The following is a 23,440-nucleotide window of genomic DNA, read 5'->3' on the forward strand; positions in this document are numbered from 1 at the left end:
CAAATAAAAAATAGCAAACGTAGCAGATCTACAAGCTCAAAACGAGTTGCTTCGCGACACGTTTCACTCTTGCAGATCTGCTACTTTTGATACTTTTGTGTGACAATGTATTATGATCGAGTATGGCAGGAAAAAGAAATCCCAGAAAAGGTTATAACATGGAGATAAGAGGTTTCTTCCTGACAGCAACGTCATGTACCTACAGTTACATGAAGTTGCTGTCAGGAAGAAACTAGGGCTGTCACAATTATTACATAATCGTCTAATCGTGATTATTTGACATAATCGTGATTATTTTTCATAATCGTCATAATCGTTTCCATGTTGAAAAATCTTCATATATATTTTTAAAAGTAAATAATAGTGGAAATAGCAGATCTACAAGCTCACAACGCGTCGCATCGCGACGCGTTGTGAGCTTGTAGATCGGCTATTTCCACTATCAATGTTCTTTTTAAAGTATAAAGTTGTCAAATATGTCAGTAATTTCTTTGTATATTTAGGTTATGTGTCATATCTGCCATGTGCAACTTCAAAGCATAAAAGCCAAACAGAAATGTAATTGTCAACGACAAAAACACAATTAAATCGATAATCGCCAATTATTTGAATGACAATTAATCGTCATGTAAAATGTCATATCGTGACAGCCCTAGAAGAAACAAAAGTGTGTTCATAATCACAGATGTGAGGTAGGAAGAAAGTGACAACATTGATCTCATTGATGGAATCTAGACTGTCTGAAGCCTTATTCAGATCAGTGGCCTGAATGACCCCTCAGTGGCTCCACGGACGGACGGGCATCTTTGCTTGGGCTTTTAATCAAACGTGACTGTGTGTGCAGTCATCATTCATCTGCTGAGCTGACCATAAGTCCATTGCTCGATTATCTGCTCAGCTCAAGCCTTCCCCATCAACCTCCTGTTTGAGTGATGGAGAGGAAAATTGCAATTAACTATAACCTTTCAGCTGGTGCTTATCAGAACACTGATGAAGGGCTGTCCAAATTGAAGTCCTGTCCAACTGTAAGACCATTATCCAATCAGCTGTATATTGCTGCCATGGGTTTGATTGAAGTAGTAAGTGGAAAAACTAAAGTAAAACCATGAACATTGGCCAGTCTGGCAGTGCATAGTGTCCCATACTGCCTCTGTGCACAGCATTTTAGAGAATATGTCCAATGCTGTTATTTTGCAAGAATGCATTGCTACGCACTTTACAGTTTACAGTTTACAGTTTAGGCCAGGGGTCTTCAACAGGGGGTCCTCCAAATCTTCCAACCCTTTTTATATTAACAACTTGAACCCTAGTGTCCATATTCTGAGAACTGTAGCCAAAAATAGCAGATCTACAAGCTCACGCTGCGAGGCGTTGTGAGCTTGTAGATCAGCTATTTTCGGCAAAGAGGTTTGGTGTAGAGGGGAAAAAGAGCAGAATAAGTACAGAGTAAAAGTTCAAGTTTATTAGGTAATGACGGCTCAAGTGGTTAAATATCTGAAAACACAGGGGGCATGGTGGCACAGTGGTTAGCGCTTCACCTCACAGCTAGAAGGTCCTGGGTTTGATTCCCGCCGGGGGACGCTGTGGACACTGGCGGTGTGTTCCTCCCTCCGCGTCATCAGCGCCCACACCCTAGGTGGGGTTGGCGATAGGGCCTTTCTATGTGGAGTTTGCATGTTCTCCCCGTGCCTCCTAGGGTGGATACCCTCACAAAAACATGCAAGTAATCCTGGTCTCTATAATGCCTCCCCCTGGCCAGCCAGGGCGCCTGATGGAGGGGAAAGGAACTGGTTGGAATAACGTGTTCCTTCCACGCGCTACATCCAAACTAGGGAAATGCCCAGATTGCCCACTGTCAGGTGGAAAGAAGCAACTTGGACTCCTCATGCATAGAAGGAAGCATGAGGTCAATCCGTTGTCTCCCCAGGCGCGGCAGAGGGAAAGCAGAGCCCAGGATTACATAGGCAATTGGCACTGGGTGAAAAAAGGGTTACAAAATCGTGGGATAAAAGTTTAGAAATAAATATCTGAAAACACAAATTGACATGAATCCAAAATACACTGATGATTGTGCTGTCAGCGATAAAACTATATGGAATCTATGAAAAGGTTGTGGGGGTCCCTGCTTCATCTCTCACTCATCTAAGGCCTAAGGGGTCCTTGGCCTGAAAACATTGAAGACCCCTGGTTTAGGCATTTAGCAGACGCTCTTAATCCAGAGCGACTTATAATAAGCAAGGCGATACATACATCAATACAATAAGCAAGGTAACAACAATATATCAACGTAAAAAAATATCAATTGCATAGTAATATCATTCGGGAAAAAAAAAACTTACTGTAGGTAGACCAAGTATCTAATCAGTAAAAAACATTATATATACCTAAAAATGCTATCTAGCTTTCATGTATAGTCGTTTACTTTGAGCTTGTAGATCTGATATTTTTTTGGTTGCCAGTAGCATTCATTTGATTCAATTCTGTTATTTCTGGACCGACTATAGAAAGATGTCGGATTTGAAATAGCTGAAAAATAGGCTTTTTTTTTGGTCTGTAGAAACCAATGATGTGACGCTGTCCATTCATTTTACAGTCTATGGTAGGACTGCAGTTGTTGTAATAAGTGGAGCCATGTTCCCTACTAGACTGATTGAAGTACTGTATGCAATTCACTATTCAAGGTTAGGAGTTGAGGGTCTCTCTCCCTGTGTTTCTCTCTCTCATTAACCACTCAACCCAACCTGGCATCCCTATTTGTGGTCATTATAGGTGAATATTAAAGATAAAATAAAAACAAATTACAGTCCAAATGTTTTAAATGGATTGTTTATTTTCGCTATTCGTATTACAAAGTATTTAAAGATGGGGTGCCCCCCCCCCCCCCCCCCGAGTGTACAGAAAGAGTTAAAATTAGGTTTTTATGTGGCCACACCCACCAATTCATTAAGTATGCCTGGTTGTCATGGTGGGTGGTGACCCAGCTGAATTAGCTACACCCAGTGTTGGGTGAATGGTAAAAGGGAAGGGGATGATTATATGATGTCACTCTATCTGTGTTTTTGGATCGGCACTTTTGACCCACAAGGTGGCAGCCTCGAGGAAGAAACCCAAAATACAAAGGGAATACATAATTGCTCATAACAACCACACTAGGGGGTCTAATGAAGTACTGTCAACCTCCTAGACACATGAAAACCAGAAAAAGTACAAAACTATGGCACCACCTCTTTAAGGCTTAAGCAGTTAATCACTGGTCCTTGTTGGTCCATTATGTTTCACCACAGGTCTAACCTCATGGGGACCAAATTCACCGTCTACGACAGTGGCCTCAATCCTGTGAAGAGCACGACCGGCCTCGAAGCTAGCGACCTACGTCAAGAACTCGCAGCTATTTGCTATGTGAGTGTTGATTTAACCCTGAGATTGTACAAAGGTACACATCTCTCTCTCTTACACTCTTTTGTACACTGCTAAATCTTTTGAAATTCTCCGTTATATTTAGAATCATGATTATACAGTGTACTGCTGCCTGCTGAGTGTGTCATATGGACACCGTTTCCAACATGACTCATTGTCTCTTTACTGTAGGAGACTAATGTCTTAGGCTTCAAGGGACCTCGCAAGATGAGCGTCATCATTCCTGGAATGAACATGGACCATGAGAGAGTGTCCATCCGGCCTCGAAATGTGAGCGTCATTAACTCAATCAATCAATCAACTTTATTGTCACAACACAATTACTGGTAACAGTGAGGTGAAACTCTTGTTTATGCAGGCTTCCATTTGCAGCTCAAGCAAGAAGAAAAATAAAAGATAAACAGTAGGGAATGTAAGGAAAGCCTAGTACAGTATGTTAAAATCAGTATTTTGTACGAAGAGAGGTCAGTTTACAGTTTACAGTTTAGGCATTTAGCAGACGCTTTTAATCCAAAGCGACTTACAATAAGCAGATAAAACATCACAATAATAAACAAGGTTAAATATCAGTACATCAACAGCAATATAACAAATGCAAATGAATATATATATCTAGAAAAACAATATAATCCATAAAGACAAAAAGGTTTCTAAAAAAAAACTAAAAGCAAATGCTAACTAGCTTCATGTATGGTCATTGATTTTTCCAGTAGTGCTAAAGGTTTAGGTGGAGTCTGAAAAGGTGAGTCTTCAGTCCACGGCGAAAGCTAGCGAGTGAGTCCGTTGTTCTAAGTGCGACAGGGAGTTTATTCCACAACTTGGGGGCCAGGAGGGCAAACTGTCTCGGACGAGTGGATTTTTGCCCTGGGGTTTTTAGCGAGGGTTCTGTCAGCATCCCAGTGTTGGTTGATCTAAGTGCACGGGTGGGGTGTAGGGGTTGATCAGGTTTTGGAGGTATGGAGGTCCTAAATAAATAAGTGCAATCAGTATAATGTGAGTCAGTATGTCATTAAAAAGTCAATTAAAGGTGCGTCAGTAAGATGCAATTCAAGTTCTACATAAAAACTCTGCCACAGTCTTTTATTATGGCTCATGATACTCCGGTATCTCTTGCCGGGTCGGGGGCGTGGCATTGGGTCGAACAGTCTGTGGCTGGGATGATGTCTGTCCCTGATGATAGTTTCAGCTTTAGCTGTGCATCGCCTATCGTGGAGATCCTGGAGGGAGGGAAGCTCACCTCCTACAACTCGCTGAGCTGACCGCACCACTCGCTGCAGAGCCATGCGTTCAAGGACAGTACAGTTCCCATACCATGCAGTAAAACCGCTCGTCAGGACACTCTCTATAGTGCTACTATAGAAAAGCCCTTAGAATGCGAGGGCTCACCCAAAAGGCGCCGGAGACAATAGAGCCGCTGCTGTGCTTTCTTCACCACGTGTGTAGCATGCGTGGACCATTTCAGATCCTCTGAAATGTACATTCCAAGGAATTTAAAATCAGTGACCCGCTCTACCTCAACACCACTGATGTGAATAGGGGTGTGCTCTCTCTTTGGCCTTCTAAAGTCCACTATCAGCTCCTTGGTTTTTGAGACGTTGAGAGAGAGGTTATTTTCCCCACACCAGCGTGTGAGAGTACTGACCTCATCTCTGTAAGCTGTCTCATCATCGCCGTCGATCAAGCCCACCACTGTTGTATCATCAGCATACTTGATGACAACGTTTGAGCCGTGTGTGGCCACGCAGTCATGCGTGTACAGGGAGTACAGGAGAGGGCTCATCACACAGCCCTGTGGGGTTCCTGTATTGAGGGTCAGGGGGTCTGACTTAATGTTGCCCATTCTGACCACTTGCTGGCGGTCTGACAGAAAGTTCAATATCCAGCTGCACATAGACGGGTGCAGACCAAGATTCCTGAGCTTCATGTCCAGCTTAGCAGGCACAATGGTGTTGAATTCTGAACTGTAGTCGACAAACAGCATGCGCACACACCTGTTCTTCCTCAGATCTAGTTGCGTGAGGGCAGTGTGTAGGGCCAAGGCAACTGCGTCGTCCGTAGATCGATTTTGCCGGTACGCAAACTGCCACGGGTCCAGAGTTGCAGGCAGAACAGAGCAGATGTAGTCCCTCACAAACCTCTCAAAGCACTTGCTGATGACTGGAGTCAGGGCCACTGGTCTCCAGTCATTTAGACACGTCACTTTGACGGCCCCACAAAACACCCACAAAACTGTGAAAAGTGATGACTCATCACTAAACCATCGTTTTGTGGGGCCATTTGTAGCCCAAGGAATGTGTTTTGTGCAAAACAAATGCTTGCAATGGATTCAGAATCATGACAAACCCCTAGTTAGACCCCTCACATCCTACTTAAAGCAGATTTTTTTTTCTGTCTATTTCCTCCTGTATCCACCTGTTTCCGCAAGACTTTACTGTAGCATTATCTGCGGGACCAGTTAACAGCAGACATACAAGCTCACGTCGCGTCGCAGATGCAACCGTTGTGAGCTTGTAGATCACACTCGGCTGCGACGCCGGAAATGCCGCTCGCCTTCTGCGCAATGCACGATGGGATGTTGGAAAGTTGTGGATAGAAAGTCGATGGGAGCCCAACTTGATTTGGCCGCTGTGGCGACCCCAAAGGTCGCCGACTCGGGCGCCCTAGTTAAATCATTAGAGCAAGCCCTGGGCTACATCTGTGCAAAATTTGGTGCTTTTAGACTGATTTGCACAAAATGAGCATTTTCTCCCCTTAACGCCCCGCACTACTGTATATCTTATATATACATTCCTCCTATTGCCGCATCCCACTTCCAAGCCCATTAACGCCCCCTTTACATCGACTTCAACTCATAGGTAGTCGTTGTCTAGGACGTAAGGAATACAGCCCCTAACCCTATGCCGTCCGCTCATTCGCTAAGCACGAGAGAGAGGAGGCAACAGGGGAGGGGGGGCCGGCAAGCGAGAGAGAGAGAGAGTGAAATTTGACACCACTGTGTTTGCATGTGCAGCTGCTGCTGCTGCCTCCACAAGTGAGTGCAGAGCACGGCAGCAGAGTCCCCGCTACAAGACAAGCATCAATGATCAAATATAGAGCAGTCCTGCCTGAGCGCCCGGAGGGCGTGAAGTCCTAGGAATGGAGCGGCGGCGCAGCCGCCGCGAATTTCTAGTTTACATACATATGTGCATGTCTTTGCATATCGCCGCTGTCTGGCAGAAACCTTGTATCTCCATATTTCAACTTTTAGTTTGTTTGTTTTTTCACAAATTAAAGTTACAGTGTCAAACTAGCAAAAAATATCAGATCTACAAGATCAAAATGAGTAGCAATGCATTCTTGCAAAAATGACAGTATTGGACATATGAGGTTTGCACCCCGACAACAACGACTGGTTTGTCTCCTTGTATGGCCAGCCCTGCATCTGAAGAGCGTGCATTACACCATTTAGAACGGGTACACATTTTGTGTTTCATTATTTTATGCTTTAACCATTGAAAAATAGCAGATATACAAGCTCACAGCGCGGCACCGAGTGCCGCGCTGCGAGCTTGTAGATCTGCCATTTTTGAAAAATCGTGAAAATTAGAATTTTGACCCGATTCTATAAGTGTCTTTTGAATCCTTCCAAGATTTTTTTTAAAAACCCATGTTTCAATGACAGCAATCTGGCCAGCCATCGTCAAAGAAAAGGTCCTTTTCACTTAAATGGAGCTCAGTTAGTCTGTTCTTGAGAGACTACTGTGTCAGTGGTGCTCAAACCTTTTCATGTGAAGGACCCCCAAAATGATATTTATTTGGCCACGGACCCCCATCTCAAAATATCTAGTTCCAGGGACCACCCGGAAGCAAAATCTGAGTTACAAACGTTCGCTTTGAAAATACATATATTCAAAGATTTGCCCACATTTTCACAACGTTTTCAAAAATAGCAGATCTACAAGCTCGCAGCGCGGCACTCGGTGCCGCGCTGTGAGCTTGTATATCTGCTATTTTTCAATAGTTAAAGCATAAAATATTAGCGTCATAATGTGTTCAGGCCTAAATGCGTTAAATGAAATTCTTTCATGTGCCCTTATCACACAGGACCACGAGTCATTGCTGGCGCGGTGGCAGAACAAGAGCACAGAGAGTGTCATCGAACTCCACAATAAGACCCCTGTGTGGAACGACGACACACAGTCTTATGTGCTCAACTTCCATGGCAGGGTCACGCAGGCGTCCGTCAAGAATTTCCAGATCATTCACGACAATGACCGTGAGTTCCATTGTCCACCTTTTCTGTTAAATCTAATTAAGGCCTAACCTAAGTTAGGCCTAAATCAGAAATGAGCCTACAAAAAACAAATATGTTGCTACATACTGTACATGTACTGTAAGCCCCTCCCATACACTAAAATGTGTTCCCGGCCTGAATGGGTTAAATCATTTTTTCCCTTTTTCTTAATAGAGTAACGAAGTCATGACGTCACTCGTTCCTCCCCCGGGTTGCGAAAGTAATTTCTCTATGGAGAATAACATTGAGTCATCTTAAAATCATCTCATATAAGCATTGTGGTCCAAAAATAAACAAGCGGTCTCCGCGATATTGTCAGGGAGGTGGCTCTGTATGGTTTATGATAGTCAGTCACTAATATTTGATACAGTCTGTTTCTGGCGAATATTTAAATAATTCGGCGATAGTAACATTAGTGTTTTCTCACCATCAGTTGATTCTTCATATCCATATGAGTCAAACTGCTGAGATCATTTGTTTATGTTTGGAACACAGTTCTTATATGACACGATATGAAAAAGGTCTATGGGAATTCAGAATTGGCAGGGGGGGGGGGGGGGACCAGGTATGATGTGTAAATTACGTCAAACTTTGGTGCTCTATAGCCATATACTATATACAGTATATTCTGTTCTTTACAATGTTACATAAGAAATAAAAGCTAATTCCCAGAACTCATAGCAATTAGGTTGACTGGTCAGTGATTCAAATGTTCTTTGCTGTTTGTTCCTCATATGGTTCTTGTCTCCCTTTGTAGCTGACTACATTGTGATGCAGTTTGGCCGCGTGGCAGAAGATGTCTTCACCATGGACTATAACTACCCTATGTGTGCCCTGCAAGCCTTTGCCATTGCTCTCTCTAGCTTTGACAGCAAGTTAGCTTGTGAGTAGCATCACCACATCCTCAATCTATCAGATTCAATACTTGATCCCAGCATGATGGCCTCTGGAGTACTTGTCCATTTTGTCCTCTTGACAAGGGCTGCAGACCTCAGACCCACAAACCAAGATACACCTGGAATGAAACTTTGTCACGCGACAGTGTCGCACCACGGTGTCACGTGCCAAGAACGGCAGAGAATAGCCGACCTAAAAGCTCACAACGTGAGCTTTTAGGTCTGCTATTCTCGTGCAACAGAGCATAAATTAGGCTTTAGAATGCTTATGTTTGTGGGTGGATGTGGGTATCTCTAATTATTGTGGGAGATAGGCTTGGTCAGTGTAACACAAGCACAAAAGGTAATCCACTCAAAATGAAGTTAATTTGTTTAGCTATTCTGTTTTGTTTTTACTTGAAAATATAAAAAACACAATTCATCTATAAATTATTTGTTGAACTCTTAACATTTCTTTATCCATCATTTAAAAACACTAACAATTGCCCAACTTGAGGTTTAAAGACTACGTAGTGTTCTCGACAACAACAAAAACAAAAAGCATGGACATTACTCATGCATTTTATGACTGACTTCTGGGGGCGAAATGACATACATGTCACACCATAATATGTATTTATATTTTCTTATTTATGTATTTATGACATGTTGCTTTTCATTTCTGTCCTGTATCACTTGCCCCCATTTTGTATTAGTGTTGGTCCCTTGGAGCCTGAAGCACATAAACAAATCTCACCTAAACAGGTCAAAAGCATGCCACTAGCTGTATGCTGTGTATCTGTAACATATTGTATTAGCGAACATGAGAATGTACAGTAGAGGCTGATTGATTGAAGACTTTATTAGAAGTTTGCATAGAAAAAGGTACAGTTTCATGACGGTACAGTTCACTGGTACAAGGTCTACTAAAAGGAGATCCTAGAAAAGACTACGCTTATTTCCACAGGAAACCATTAAAGTATCTCATATAACATGATGGTGCACTTTACTTTAAAGTCTACGGGATGAGATATAGCTGTACATACTTTATTGTGCCTTTGAAGACTATGCTTCAACTGTCAATTGAACTGAGATTGAATTTTTCTTTGCTCTTCCTGCTGTACTATTAGAGATATTCCCCTACATGTGATATGATTGATTGGTCAATTCAGTTCTCAAATCCTCCTAATATCCTCAATACATATCCATTTGATTTGCTTCCATGAGATTAAAAACTACTGCTACATTATTTGTTATATGATTTGGAAGTATTTAGTTGATAGCACAGATATATTCAAATCGCCCCCATTTCACATGATCTAAGTCAGTGTTTTCTTACAGTGTATACAGTCAGTGTTTAATTTATCTACGTATTTGTAAAGAGTGTGTACAAATGTAACCTAATGATTCCAGTTGGTTACATTTGTGTACTCAAAGGACGACTACACCCATTTTCTAAGAAATCTTTAAGCAAGGTTTGGTCCTTTCAAAACAATTATAAGAACATAAGGTTGAAAATGGGTGACGTGCTCCTATAGGCTGCAACCCTGCTTAATGCAATATAACTGAGACCGCTGCGGTTGGAGGTGGTCTTCCTTATCTTCTATTAATAGATTTTGACCCTGTGGGTGTAGGATCATGCACTACTGGTTAACAAGAGGTATTGCCTGACGCTCAAAGTGCAATATCTCTACTGCCCATGTGGGAGTTCTGTGTTAGATCAGTGGTAAATCTCGGGTAGGACATATACATTTGTATGGATCAGTGTAGTGGTAAGGGACAGCAAAGCACTCACCCACCATTTTTTTTCTTTTTTTTCGTAGAGAATTCTTAGTTTTTTGTCACATTCCTTATCCAATATTCCAATATTTGACGAATTGAAGTAAATAGGGGGCCAAGCTTAAATAGAATACAATGCATACTTAAATATAAATATATAAAAAACCTATGATTTTTTTTTTCTCATGTAGTTTTGTGTTGTTAAGCTTGTCCCCCTATTTATTTACTTTAATTCATCAAATATTGGAATATTACATGTAACAAAAACTAAAAAGGCTCCATGAATTTGAAGGCTTCATGGAGTGAGTAATTGATTTAATTGAATTAACGACTGGATGAACTGGTTCCCACATTCTCTGAATTGCCCAACTGTGTGACAGCATTCAAGCCAGAAGAATCAAGTTTAACACAGCCTGATTATAACCCTCAAAGAATACACAGTAATTGTGTCCATCTGCCACTTCTTTCACTCTATTATACTAACTACTTATTCCACCCATAACTGATTTCATACTTCACTGATCTTTAGTACATTATTATTCATAATACCAGCAGCAGGTTTCTGTACAATGTGGTGTAGGTCTATTGCTGCTCATGTTTTTACTCAACATGTTTTTTTCTCTTCTTACTTGCTTCTTATGGGGCAAAAAAATCCTTTCTCTATGATACTATTTTGTATTTTATGATTATTAAATGTTAAGAATTTGTTAATGAAGGCAAAGAGCAAAGAACAATCTCCGATATTGCTAATTGTTACTGTGGGTAATGAAGAATTCTTTAATCAAATGTGCTATTCTTGTACTTGATTGTCTTCTAACTATTTTACATTTCCAAGCAAGTTGACCCTCTTACAGAGAAAGACTGCTTTTTTCATACACGTGTCTGGGAGCACGATGTCCCTTCATTTCATATGTGTTTATAGTGCTTTCATTGTAATGTAAAATGTGTACAATATGTAGTGTTTGTTTACACACAGTGATTAAATAATTTAAGTGAGTCCAACAAAGCCTCACTTTCATAAAAAAGAATATATCACTATAAATGTATCCATTAACTCTGAACCAATGTTATGACATATTCTATATTCATATTCAAAATCTATTGCAAAAAAAAGTAAAGTTCTGGAGATACAAATGGTGAACAGCATTCTGTTTATTTGTATTGATTTGCTGTATAGTTAAGCTGCATCTGCATTAGAATCATAGATGGTATTCTTCACTGACACTGTATTTTGATTTCAGTAACTCAGCACAAAGGACACCAGCGCCCCTGTGTGGTCAGATATATTATTATCCAAAACATTATATCATTATGGACCATAGATATAAAGCCATTCTTATACACACACACACACACACACACACACACACACACACACACACACACACACACACACATTTCCACAATTGATTATTTTGGAATATTTTGTTTAACAGTATTTTGTTCAACAAATGATGTATGGTTCGACAATTTAGTCAGATATCATTAAGCAACCTGCATTGGTCCAGAACTATCTGATTCAAAATGTCCAATGTTTGGGTTCCTCTGGTATTGGCCACTTCTAAAATGATGACAACAACTCACAGACGGCCTTCTGGAAGGGTCTAAACCTACAGAATTGGGTGCATTTACAAAACAGATGGAATTAAAGTTGTACACTTTGATTCACACTTTTTCCTTCTACGCATTTTCTCATAAAAAGAAAAGGACATGTATATGTATATGGTATTATATATATTACTGTATGAACTCAATTAAAGTATAGATCCTCAGAGAAACTACTTAGGTACTGTAACAAACACTTAGAACAGGATGCCCAAAAGAATGAAAATAGTCATCGGGTCTTTATTATGTGAAAAGTGCAAAAGGAGAGTTGCATCTACAGTACATTATACAGAGATGGTGCTCAAAAATAAAATAAAAATACATAACTCCTCAGCAGAGGAGTTTCCATAATTGTACACATGTGATAAGAGGGGACACATGGGGACTGTAATAAGGTTAATAAGGTTAGTGTGTTGTGACGTCGTCAGGAGTCTCTTAAGTCTCTCCTATTACGCATCCTCAGCCCACTCCTCCCTGGCTCTGTAGTGGGCTCTGAAAGGGCAGTGCTGTCACCTTCCACTGGCAGCGACACTAACAAATACTCCTCGCTTTCCTCCTCCGCTTCAGCTTCTGGATTGAAACCCATGTCCCAGTTGAAAGTCAAGCTCTCGGCCTCCGTCACTGGATCCTCTTCATCGATCCCCTCCTCTCGCGTCACATCATCCACCGTCTGATTACTCTCTTCCTCCTCTACTTCCTCTTCCTCCTCCTCTTCCTCCTCTTCCTCTTCTTCCTCTTCTTCCTCTTCTTCATCTTCCTCCTCCTCCTCTTCTTGCTGCTGCTCCTCCTCATACACATCTTCTTTTGGGTAGTGGAACACATCTTTGTGTTCACTGAAGCTGATATGTTTCTTCCCCACATTGGGACTCTCTCTCTGCAGCTCTTTGCTCACATCCAAACCCAGCCACTCTTCACGCCTTTCTGTAGCATGTCTGGCTGGACTGGGACTGAGCAGCAGCCTCTTCTCTTCCTCCAACTGATCTTCATCTTCCTCCAGCTCCTCATCCTCTTCTTCTTCTTCCTCCTCCTCCTCTTCTTCCTTTTCTTCTTCCGTTTCTTCTCTCTCCTCTTCTTCCGTTTCTTCTCTCTCCTCTTCTTCAGTTTCTTCTCTCTCCCCTTCTCCTCTTTCCCGTTCTAGTTCTTCTTCATCTTCTTCTTGTACTACTTCCAACTTGCGTTCCATGTCCTCCTCCTCCTCTTGCTCCATCCTCTCTGCCAAGAACTCGGCAGTGGCCAGCCGAGGGCTCGGCACCGCCAAGACAACAACGTCGTTGTAACCGCGGCTTTCGTAGGGTTCCTCCTCATAGACAGGGTAGGTCTCCTCGGGGTAGCCTGAATGGACACACAAGAAGAGTCTGAATTTATAACAACAACAACAATAACCATAATGAAATGCGTATGGGCGTGGCTTGAAACCCAACGGTAGGGTAGGTAAGAGTAAGAGACCCTAATGAAGTTCTGAGAGTCGTCACGCATTGGTCATGTTGGTTACCTAGCTCGAAATAATTAAAAAATGTAAAACATTTTTTTTTCACCCTATCCTATCCCATCAAAAACAGGAAAGCATCATGTCATTTTAGATTTTAGCGTTACTCAAAAATAGATGTCACATGCCGTACATCAGCTATTAAGTGTTTAATAATTTTTCAAATTTTAACACAAATGTTCTCTTCTCAGTGTCCCTGGCACAAGATATATTCAGATGCGGGTCCGCCGCCAAATACATTTGATTTTGTGGGTCCTTAATTGCCATGAAAAAGTTTGAGAACTACTAATTCTGAAGGCATTTGTAGAATCGGCCTCAGGTCTCGATGGGTTAAAACGGAGTGCTTTGGTGTGTTTTTCTTTTTCTTTTTTGTACGTGCTCTGTGGATTCAGTAAATATTTTTAAGCACAATTTAAATGTTCTTCCTCTTCTTCTTTCGTGTATCATCGTCCTTGATGATTGGTTGGTGACATTTGTTTCACAAGATTTTCTTGTTACTTGTTACTTGCAGGGGTAAAAATGTGTGCTTAAATGGTGATATTGAGGACAGAGAATTCAGTATTAGTTTACCGTCCCAATCCTCTGCATAAGGCACCTCCTCAGCCTCCATCTCCGGGGAGGCGCCCTCTATGCGGCCTTCTTGCATGAAGTGGGTGATCTGTCTCAGCTGCTTGAGTAGTTTCTCCTCCTTCTTTGATTGTCCCCTTTTACTCTTCTTCCTTTTGGAGCTGGAAAGCACCAAAGATATGGGAATGGAGTCAAGAACCACGGCAGACTCATTGACTAACATTGATTACATTCACTTCTGCAGGGGTGCTGGAAATAGTACTATAATATCTTCTCAAGTAGAAGTCTCTGACCTACTAATAAGGAATTTAGATAAACGTGCGTTACTATTTCATATTTAGAATATGGTTTGCCACAGTATATCAGTAAAATCTTTCACAATGAAACATTGACCTGATAACTGACAACTGAACAAATTATTGTGAAGAAGATTCACATTGTTTGTGAAGATATTGTTGGAACACGAAGAAAATAGAAGATGAAGACAACATGAAATGGTACTTGAGCATGAATGAAAAATGTTTCTGTACAAAGATACAGGGCTTATCCATATTAATTCCATGATAATGTAATTCATCTCATTCTTCTCTGCTGGGGCCAGTCTCTAGGCTCATGTACATGTAATAAGAAATATGAGCAATTGGGGTGTGTTAGGTGGCACAGGGGTAAGGTTTCCCAGTGGAGACTGGGGTTCGAATCTTCCTACAGGCAGGCCTATTCAGCATGGAGCGTGTTCCTCCGCCAGGGGCGTCACAAGGGGGGGAAAAGTGGGACTGAGTTACTAGGGCCCAAGGTGGAGGGGCCTTAATTGTTTTATACTTTAGCTATTGAAGATATTCAATAGAAGATATACAAGCTCACAAGTGCCGCGCTGCAAGCTTGTAGATCTGCTATTTTTGAAAAGTCGTGAAAATGTGTGCAAATCTTTGAATAATGTATTTTTTAAGCGAACATTTGTAACTCAAATTTTGCTTCTGGGGGGTCCCTGGAACTAAATATTTTGAGATGGGGGTCCGTGGCCAAATACATATAATTTTGGGGGTCCTTCACATGAAAAAGTTTGAGCACCACAAACATATTGTAGGTTTTTCAAAAGAAGGATTTGAAATATTCAAAGACATTTTCACGATTTTTCAAAAATAGCAGATCTACAAGCTCGCAGAGCGGTGTGAGCTTGTATATCTGCTATTTTTCAATAGTTAAAGCACAAAAGCGTAATAATGCGTTCCCAATGGGGGGCCCGCAGTGAATCCTTGTACCCAGGGCCCAGAATTTGGTGCGACACCCCTGAGTATAGGCCTACCTGCTAGAACGACGGCCCTTGATGATCCTCTCCATCATGCTCTCTGTCTCCACCAGCTTCTGCTGAACCCTGGCCACTTCATAATCAGCTGAGGGATTCAACAAGAAAAAACTAAAAGTTACATTGCAGTATCTCCAGTGTTATTTGCAGTGGTGGACAGTACTGTGTGTGTGTGTGTGTGTGTGTGTGTGTGTGTGTGTGTGTGTGTGTGTGTGTGTGTGTGTGTGTGTGTGTGTGTGTGTGTGTGTGTGTGTGTGTGTGTGTGTGTGTGTGTGTGTGTGTGTGTGTGTGTGTGTGTGTGTGTGTGTGTGTGGTATTTATTTCCTTTTTATTTTTTTTCACTCCGCAACATTTCAAATAGAAATAGTGTACCAGTACTTTTGACTCCATCTCATTTCTAGGAAAGTTCTCTTGTGACCTAAACGTACAAAAATATATTATGAATGAACCACTTAGTCCTAGTATAGTGAAAATAGACGATCTACAAGCTAACAACACGCCTTACCTCAACGTGTTATGAGCTTGTAGATCTGCTATTTCAACGAGTACTTTTGAATTCTTGACTATCTACTTGAGTATATACCGGTAGGCGTACTGTGTCGATCACTGGCGGTTATTTGGAGTTTTGGAACTTTCATCATGAGGTACTGAATGGATTCCACAAATTGCTTAAAAAGCATTACAATTATTATGATGCAAATAGGTCAGATATTGTGGAACATGCCTCAGTGTTCAGCATGAATGATTTACCATGAGCGATGAGATGAGGGTGACTGATCCATACTGAGTAAGCCATAACGACTTTTCTTCTTATCTCTGACACATTACAACCCTTGCTGACATCTGCAGTTCATGAACCAACTAGACTAGTCCTGTACCCGGGGGTGTGCAGTATATGAGTGCGCTTCTTCCGTTTCTTCAGTCATCTCCAAATTTGGTCACTTGTTTCATCATGTCAGACAGACATTATTTGGGCATTGTTTCAGCATGTGGCTGTTACCATGGTGGCCTCACTGTTTAATATCAGTGATCAGCATGCAGATTGTTTCACCTGTTTATGCCCCTATATGTGTTCCGTGATGTCAGTCAGTGATGTCGGGCATTGTTTCAGCATGCGGCTGTTACCATAGCGGGGACACTGTTTAGTATCAGTGATTTCAGCATGCGGACAGAAGGCAGAAAGACATTCCGTAAATTAATAGTTAGATGAATAGGACACAAGGTGTTATGCTGATGAAAATGATCGTTTAATTGATACGTCCACAAGGGCTCAGGTCTGTCCTTCTGTGAAATCAACTTGTGCATGAGGGCTCTTGCACAGATGATCGCTATGGTTGGAAAGATAGGAAAATGAGATCCAGGTCGAATTTGGAAGGAATTCCTTTTTGCGCTGGAAAAAAAGCTGAAGAGGTTTTATTTCTGTCTTTTGCAGAAACATTACGTGTTTAGCTGTTAAATTGCCCAAATTGGTTTTGCCATCATTTGGAAACTGTCGCCTACATTATTCACACGTAATGTCTAAACATTGAAAGCGCCATGCCATTATATGATGGAAAAGGCTACATGTGTGAAAGCACATTTGATGATCAAACATACTTACTGATATTACTCCCCACATTCTCATTTTGTAGTGTTGTATAGTGGTATTCTGGTTTGGAGGTCTTTCCTTTACATGTCAGCTGTGAAGAAAGAAACCATTATGATGATCAATTCAACCATTAGCATACTAAGAAGACACTACTACTATAAAACATCCCACTGAGCGGAAATTGCTTTACACATGAGGAAAATGCTTGGCGACAGTGTTTGCATTATTTGTGTCTTTTTTGTGTGTGAATTATCCTTCTTATGAATTGTCTGTCCTTTGTGACATTTTTATGGTATTCCCCCAAGAAGTATAAAAGTCAGTACTGTTACTTTGAAATATAACCTTTCCTCTCTGTTTTGTAAGTGCTACCGGATTGGTGGAGTTTGTGGCTGAATTGAGGATCTGTTGAGCTTTTTGCTGGGTTGAGTATTTAAGTTAAAACTTCTAAACCAACCCATGCCACTTCTTTGGGCTAATTTTACTTTGTGTGGCTGCGTCACAAGCCGAAATAACTGGCATTCATTTGTGCATCAAAGCATGAATTAGGGTTCATATAAATGCCTCCATATTCTCTTTCATAGTCTGCTATGCTTGCCCAGGCATTGACACTAAGGGTTGCCCACCTGCCCCCGGCAGGTAAATAAAACCTTCGGGCAGGTGGAGTTTCAGGTTGCACGACCGGGTAAGTGCTCATTTGAGAGGGGACGCAACCGTCTATAAACACAACACAAGATATCTGTCTAAACATCTGAACGTGGGCAGCGCGCTCTGTCTTCTGGCCTGTGGAATGAAAAATAAGAGCATGATTTACCTATAATGTGCTGTTTTTACTTTTGCTACACTTAAAAATATATCATAGCTATGTAGGTATTTGGATTTGGAGGTATGTTTTTTTTTATCCCATAGTATAATAACACACTAAACACAGTATACATAAATACTGTACGTGTTAAGCGGTAATTAAAATCGTACCTATCATTTTATAATTAACGATTTACTTTTCGGGCAAGTGGGCATGACCTTTGGGCAAGTAGAACATGACCTACTTGCCCGGCGGGCAGGTGCCTCTGAGACCTTAGTGTCAAACCCTGTTGCCTAACCATTGGTATACTGTACTTACCTTATAAATGATGTATACGATATAAAGGAGGATTCCAAAGCCATATATAGGGATGACTTGACCAATCAGGCTGTTGGTTCTTCCCTGGCCTTTGATCTTGGTTATGGCCTCAACACTATGTGCCCAGGTGTGAGAGGGGTCCTGGTCCCCCCACTGCTCCTGGTCCCCGGGCAGTGACAGACGATGCATCATAGGGGGATAGAACCCTGGCCCAACTATGAAGACAAGAGGAGAGCCATCAACTGGCTGTGTAGTGATAAAAAAATCATGTACTGTATACATTGTAAGTGAAACATGATAGGTTGAAGATATAGTTTTTAAACTGTATACTTTAACACTTGAAAAGGTGTTTCTCTCTCACACACACACACACACACACACACACACACACACACACACACACACACACACACACACACACACACACACACACACACACACACACACACATAATGCAGGCTTCAGAACAACACGAGGACAATGATTCTAGTTTATTACAAGTTAGTAACTAGCCTATCATACACTGTATTCTTTGAACTGAATAACAGCAGCCTGCAGCAGCAGTGACAAAACAACAACATCATGTGGAGATGGAGGATGATGATGATTGACAGATGATGATCTGTTAAGCTGCCTTACCCTCGGGTTTCCCCATATCCTTTTTCCCTCTGGATAAAAGCATTTTAGGAAGGAACAGAGACACGCAGAGAACGGAGCATGATATCAGAGTAACCTTCTGGCAAGTTGTCAAAGACATTTTGTCTTAAAAAAATTAACAAAACAATACAAAACTAAACTAAAACTAAACGGCCAACACGTATTTATATCCCATATGGTGCCTGCAGCATCATCCATCCATCTGTCTCCCTGGTGACGCTAAGCGGCTTGTGGACCGTTCTGACTGTTCATCCCCTGCTCTAGTGGTGCTTCACGTCCGTGGCCAGAAGATGGCACTATAGACTCAGGTAGGCCTTGCCGCACGTTCATATCATGTTGAATGATTTATTTACACATTTTACTTAGGCCTAGGCTATGTGTTGTTCCTCGGGTTTTGTTTTCAGTCTCTGTAACTTATTATATGGCTAGTAGTAGGCCATAACATGGTTAATCTGAAAGGCAGATTAATGGAAAATAAAGGAGTGGAAAAAATGGGGAAAGAAATAAAGAAAGAAATTACATTTGAACTGGATTTGTAGGGCACAGCTGTTTTTTTCCCCAAACAGCAATCTGGCTAGGCTAGCCATCGTCAAAGAAAAGGGGAAAACAGCGCCCTCTCTGTGCATCAGTGAATCTGTTCTTGAGAGATTACCCAAACAGTGGGTCGGGACCCATTTGTGGGTCACGGACGGTCCAATTTTTATTGGTCACGACTCGAGTAAAATGTCCATTTTCTTTTCTTTTCTTCAAAAGATTCCCCTCCCCAAAAGATCTATAGGCCTATATAGGCCTATATATTTATTTTTAGAAATAACTAAGAATTGTAGGCCTATACTTTTTCAAAATATACAGGTGAAAATAAGAATCTGCAAGCTCACAACAGCGTGAATCAATGTTGTGAGCTTGTAGATCTGCTGTTTTGTTTTCACTAGTTTGGGTCCCGGACGGTTCCCGGACGTCTGATTTCTGTCTGATTTCTTTTTTGGATAACGAGCTGGTTCCTGTGGAAATAAGCCTCGGCTTTCTAGGATCTCCTTTTAGTTGACCTTGTAGGCCTACTAGTGATTTGTACTGTCATGAAACTGTACTTTTTTCTATTGCAAACTTCTAATAAATTCTTCAATCAAAAACAAAAAGCTATAGGCTAATTACGTTTGGGAACCACGTGCACTGCAATCTTTCCCTCAGAAAGCCTGGTGGGCGAGGTTACTGCAATCTGAGTTCCCAGAGGTATTTTTTCCCGCCACTAGGGGGCGAAAAACGTGCACTGTTGTAGTGTGTGTCAAGTAACCTCGCGTCACCAGGCTTTCTCGGAGGAAAATGTGTCAAGTAGGGACACAGCACCTCCCAGGCGGCGAGGCCCAGACCCAAACAAAATAAACATGAGACGAAATGGGATTAGGCCGATTAAGCCACATTTGCTGTTAGTCAATTATTAATTACAGCTAAAACTCCAGGAAAGGCGGCCTACACCAATCTCCCAAACTAGGTGAGTAGGCCCAGACTTTACGCGAGCTACCTCTACTAGCCTCTACCTATATAGGCCTATAGACGAGTTTATTGGCCTTTAAACACTACTAGCTTTGTTTCTAATCCAAGTTAAAGAGTAGGAATAAGAGCACATTTGTGGAAAAAGTAGACTTGGTCAATGGTAGCCCAAGAAACAATTAAGCTATAGCAGCTAAGGCATCAAATGGGCTGCTTTTTTCCATCTAGGCTACATCAAATCTCTTCACCAAAAATATGCCTGACACTTTGTAAGCTAAGGAAGCTTGTAGATCTGCTATCTCTGGCGAATTAAAAAGGACCCTAGTTTAAACATGAAGCCCCAAAAAAGATGTTTATCCTTTTAGTTGACCGTGTACCAGTGAACTATACTGCCCTGTCTGTACCTTTTCCTATGCAAACCTATAATAAAGTCTTCTATAAATCACCCACTAAGCACGCCGTCTAAAAGTGGTCTAATAGTGGTATAGATTTGAAAGTTTTTTAGTTGTCTAAACTTAGACTAGACGACTAATAGACTTCTAATAGTCGTCTAAATGTAGACGGTCTATATTTAGACGACTATTAGAAGTCTATTAGTCGTCTAGTCTAAGTTTAGACAACTAAAAAACTTTCAAATCTATACCACTATTAGACCACTTTTAGACGGCGTGCTCAGTGGGCAATCAATGCCAAAACCCGACACAAAGTAGCTACGTAATGCCAGTGGAAAGGGGGCTTTAGTGCTGGGCCTAGGGCCTTCACAAGCAAGGACAGCATCAATATGCCATCATGGTGTCTATAGACCAGTAAGACGCCATAAGGGCGAGAAGCGGCCAAGGTAATTATAGTCTACTAGAGGGATGCAACACCATTGACACCAAAGAAAAACATCCTCAAAACTCATTCTGCGCAGACGGTCCAACATCTCTCATACTGTAGGTGTTTCAATGGGTGGGGGCATTGTCATCCTGATGAGACTACACCAGAATAGCTTTTGCTGAGCCTGTGACCTAAGGGAAAAAGTGGACCCAAACCATGCAAGGAAAATGCCCCAGCATAACAGACCCCCTCACTGAAGGGGTCAGTCAGACATCAAGAAACGTACTGTTCTCTCATGCACTTGCCCTCTCATGAACTGACCATAGTATCAATTTTTGCACAATCTGTAGACCCATTGCCTATAATTTTTACACCACCGAACTCTCAAATGTACTGTAATGAGGGGTTTCTGCACTGCAAGTAACCCTACTATAACATCCTTCTCTGTGTTGATGGACTGTTCTTGTTTAGTCCGATCACGTCTTGCATTGACATTCTCAGTCACCTGAGGAAGAGTTGGTCTTCTGTTGGTGTTTTCCCTTACATACATATTTCATTAAATGTGCACTTTTGACCACACTCTCCAATCCTACAGTATATTTACTGATGTCTTTCCCATACATTGAAATACAGATGACACATGTTTGCTATTGAAGCCAATTAAGCAGTCATTAGGACTGAACTGAAGCTTCTGTCGTCCATTCCCCACAGCACCCTCTTCCATAGTCACCTATAGAAGACCATAGACCTTTTTTCTCTTGCCATCTTTATCCAAAACTGGGCATCCTCAGAATATTTATACATGACACAGAGCACGATACAGTATACATTCCTTTAACTGTACCATGCAGTTCACCTGTATGGACGCCTCTCCATTTGTTATGTTTCTTCACCCATTTATCCAAGTTTTCCATACATTGTGTCACCTGTCCATAGCTACAGTAGATATATACTCAAACATGGTATAGGCTTAACTGTTGTAAATTGTAATAATGTCTGCGACGTGACCTCAGATGGAGTTAGACTGAATACCACTTCCGATTTCACAATAATATGATTTGTCTTATTCCAAGTAAAGGCCAAAAATTATAAACAATAATTAATCTCTACTGTCTCTGTGATAGGGACAGTTGGGAGGAGGCCAGGCGGTGTCTGGGGCCCCATATATTTCATAAAGGGACAACTACTGACATAATGAGATACAGAGATCTCCATATATGCCCATGAAAGGGACAAGGACTGACATTTAGAGATCTCTATATATGGTCATATCAGTTGGATCACTGGTGCAACATAGCTGAGATCTCTAGATGTGAGCCGCGCAAACCTCTAGTATATGTTTACATCTCTGTTTGTTTATTGCTTGCCTGTGGGTGAATACCTGCCCCATTGGGAAGTTGTCTCACATTAGGCCGAGAGAAAAGTTCTACTTGTCTTTAAGTTCCTAATTCTCATCTTTTTTGCAGTGTTTCTGTACCATCACAAAAGTGGCGAGCAAAGACGAAAGAGAGCACAGGGGTCATCTCTTTACACAGCAGGCTCTAGCAAGGAAACTGAAGCTGAAGGCCAACAGGTGAATCATAAGGAGTGAAATATTTATCAACCAGTTAATACGTATTTTCCCTGGTAACAACTTTTTCCCCAATAAAACGAGTTTTATCGAATGTAAAACGAATGTTATATAAATTATGTGCCACTTTAACATAATCTATCTATAAATGCGAGAAGTCTCTGCGTGTGTGTTTGTAATCCGCGTATCTCGAGAACCGTTCGTCCCACCGGCTTCAGATTCGGCACGCGCGCTCCCCGCCGCGGCACGGAGTGCAGTGCCGGGCCTCGACCCGACCCGACGCGCGGTTTTCCCTATCGGCGCGAAACGTTCGGAATCTCCTTATGCGGAAATCGGCGCAAAATCGGCGCAAGCGCTGACTCATTGTGACATCACTGCAGTGCCGGGCGCAAGCACTGAGTCATTGTGACATCACTGCAGGCAGATACAGGGGCCTAGCCTCGACCCGACAGACTGAGATCTCCATATATGGGCATATGGGCAGATACAGAGATCTCCATATATGGGCAATACAGGGGCCTTGCCTCGACCCGACAGATATCTCCGTATATGGGCATAAAAGGGACACAGACAGATATATCTCCGTATATGGGCATAAAAGGGACACAGACAGATATATGGGCATAAAAGGGACACAGACTGAGATCTCCATGACAGATATCTCCGTATATGGGCATAAAAGGGACACAGACTGATACAGAGAATGGGCATATGGGCAGATACAGAGATCTCCATATATGGGCATATGGGCATAAAAGATGGACACAGATAGAGTATATGGGAATAAAAGGGACACAGACAGATACAGAGATCTCCATATAATGGGGTTTGCATCCGTATATGGGCATAAAAGGGACACAGACAGATATATGGGCATAAAAGGGACACAGACT

The 23,440-nt window shown here is 41.7% G+C and overlaps 2 protein-coding genes across 2 annotated transcripts in view; one reads left to right on the plus strand and one right to left on the minus strand.

Moving 5' to 3' along the window:
• The window catches only part of tub (TUB bipartite transcription factor), a gene marked incomplete at both ends in the record, with an annotated part of 53,209 nt that extends 44,628 nt beyond the window's left edge, over positions 1–8,581 (plus strand). The window contains 4 exons of the mRNA XM_080729985.1: positions 3,285–3,399; positions 3,589–3,687; positions 7,501–7,672; positions 8,448–8,581. Coding sequence (XP_080586111.1) covers positions 3,285–3,399; positions 3,589–3,687; positions 7,501–7,672; positions 8,448–8,581 — 520 coding nt within the window. The remainder of the gene's footprint in view (positions 1–3,284; positions 3,400–3,588; positions 3,688–7,500; positions 7,673–8,447) is intronic.
• A 3,792-nt stretch (positions 8,582–12,373) lies between these two features.
• Positions 12,374–18,770, minus strand: ric3a (RIC3 acetylcholine receptor chaperone a; the record flags this gene model as incomplete). The annotated part of the gene is made up of 7 exons (XM_080730204.1): positions 12,374–13,042; positions 13,085–13,281; positions 14,006–14,163; positions 15,306–15,393; positions 16,906–16,984; positions 18,014–18,228; positions 18,653–18,770. 7 exons carry the CDS (start codon positions 18,768–18,770, stop codon positions 12,374–12,376), a joined length of 1,524 nt encoding a protein of 507 aa, XP_080586330.1.
• Between the last annotated feature and the right edge of the window lie 4,670 nt (positions 18,771–23,440).

The sequence above is a fragment of the Nannobrachium achirus genome (genome assembly GCF_963921795.1).
Source record: "Nannobrachium achirus genome assembly, chromosome: 7".
In the NCBI taxonomy this organism is placed as follows: Eukaryota; Metazoa; Chordata; class Actinopteri; order Myctophiformes; family Myctophidae; genus Nannobrachium; species Nannobrachium achirus.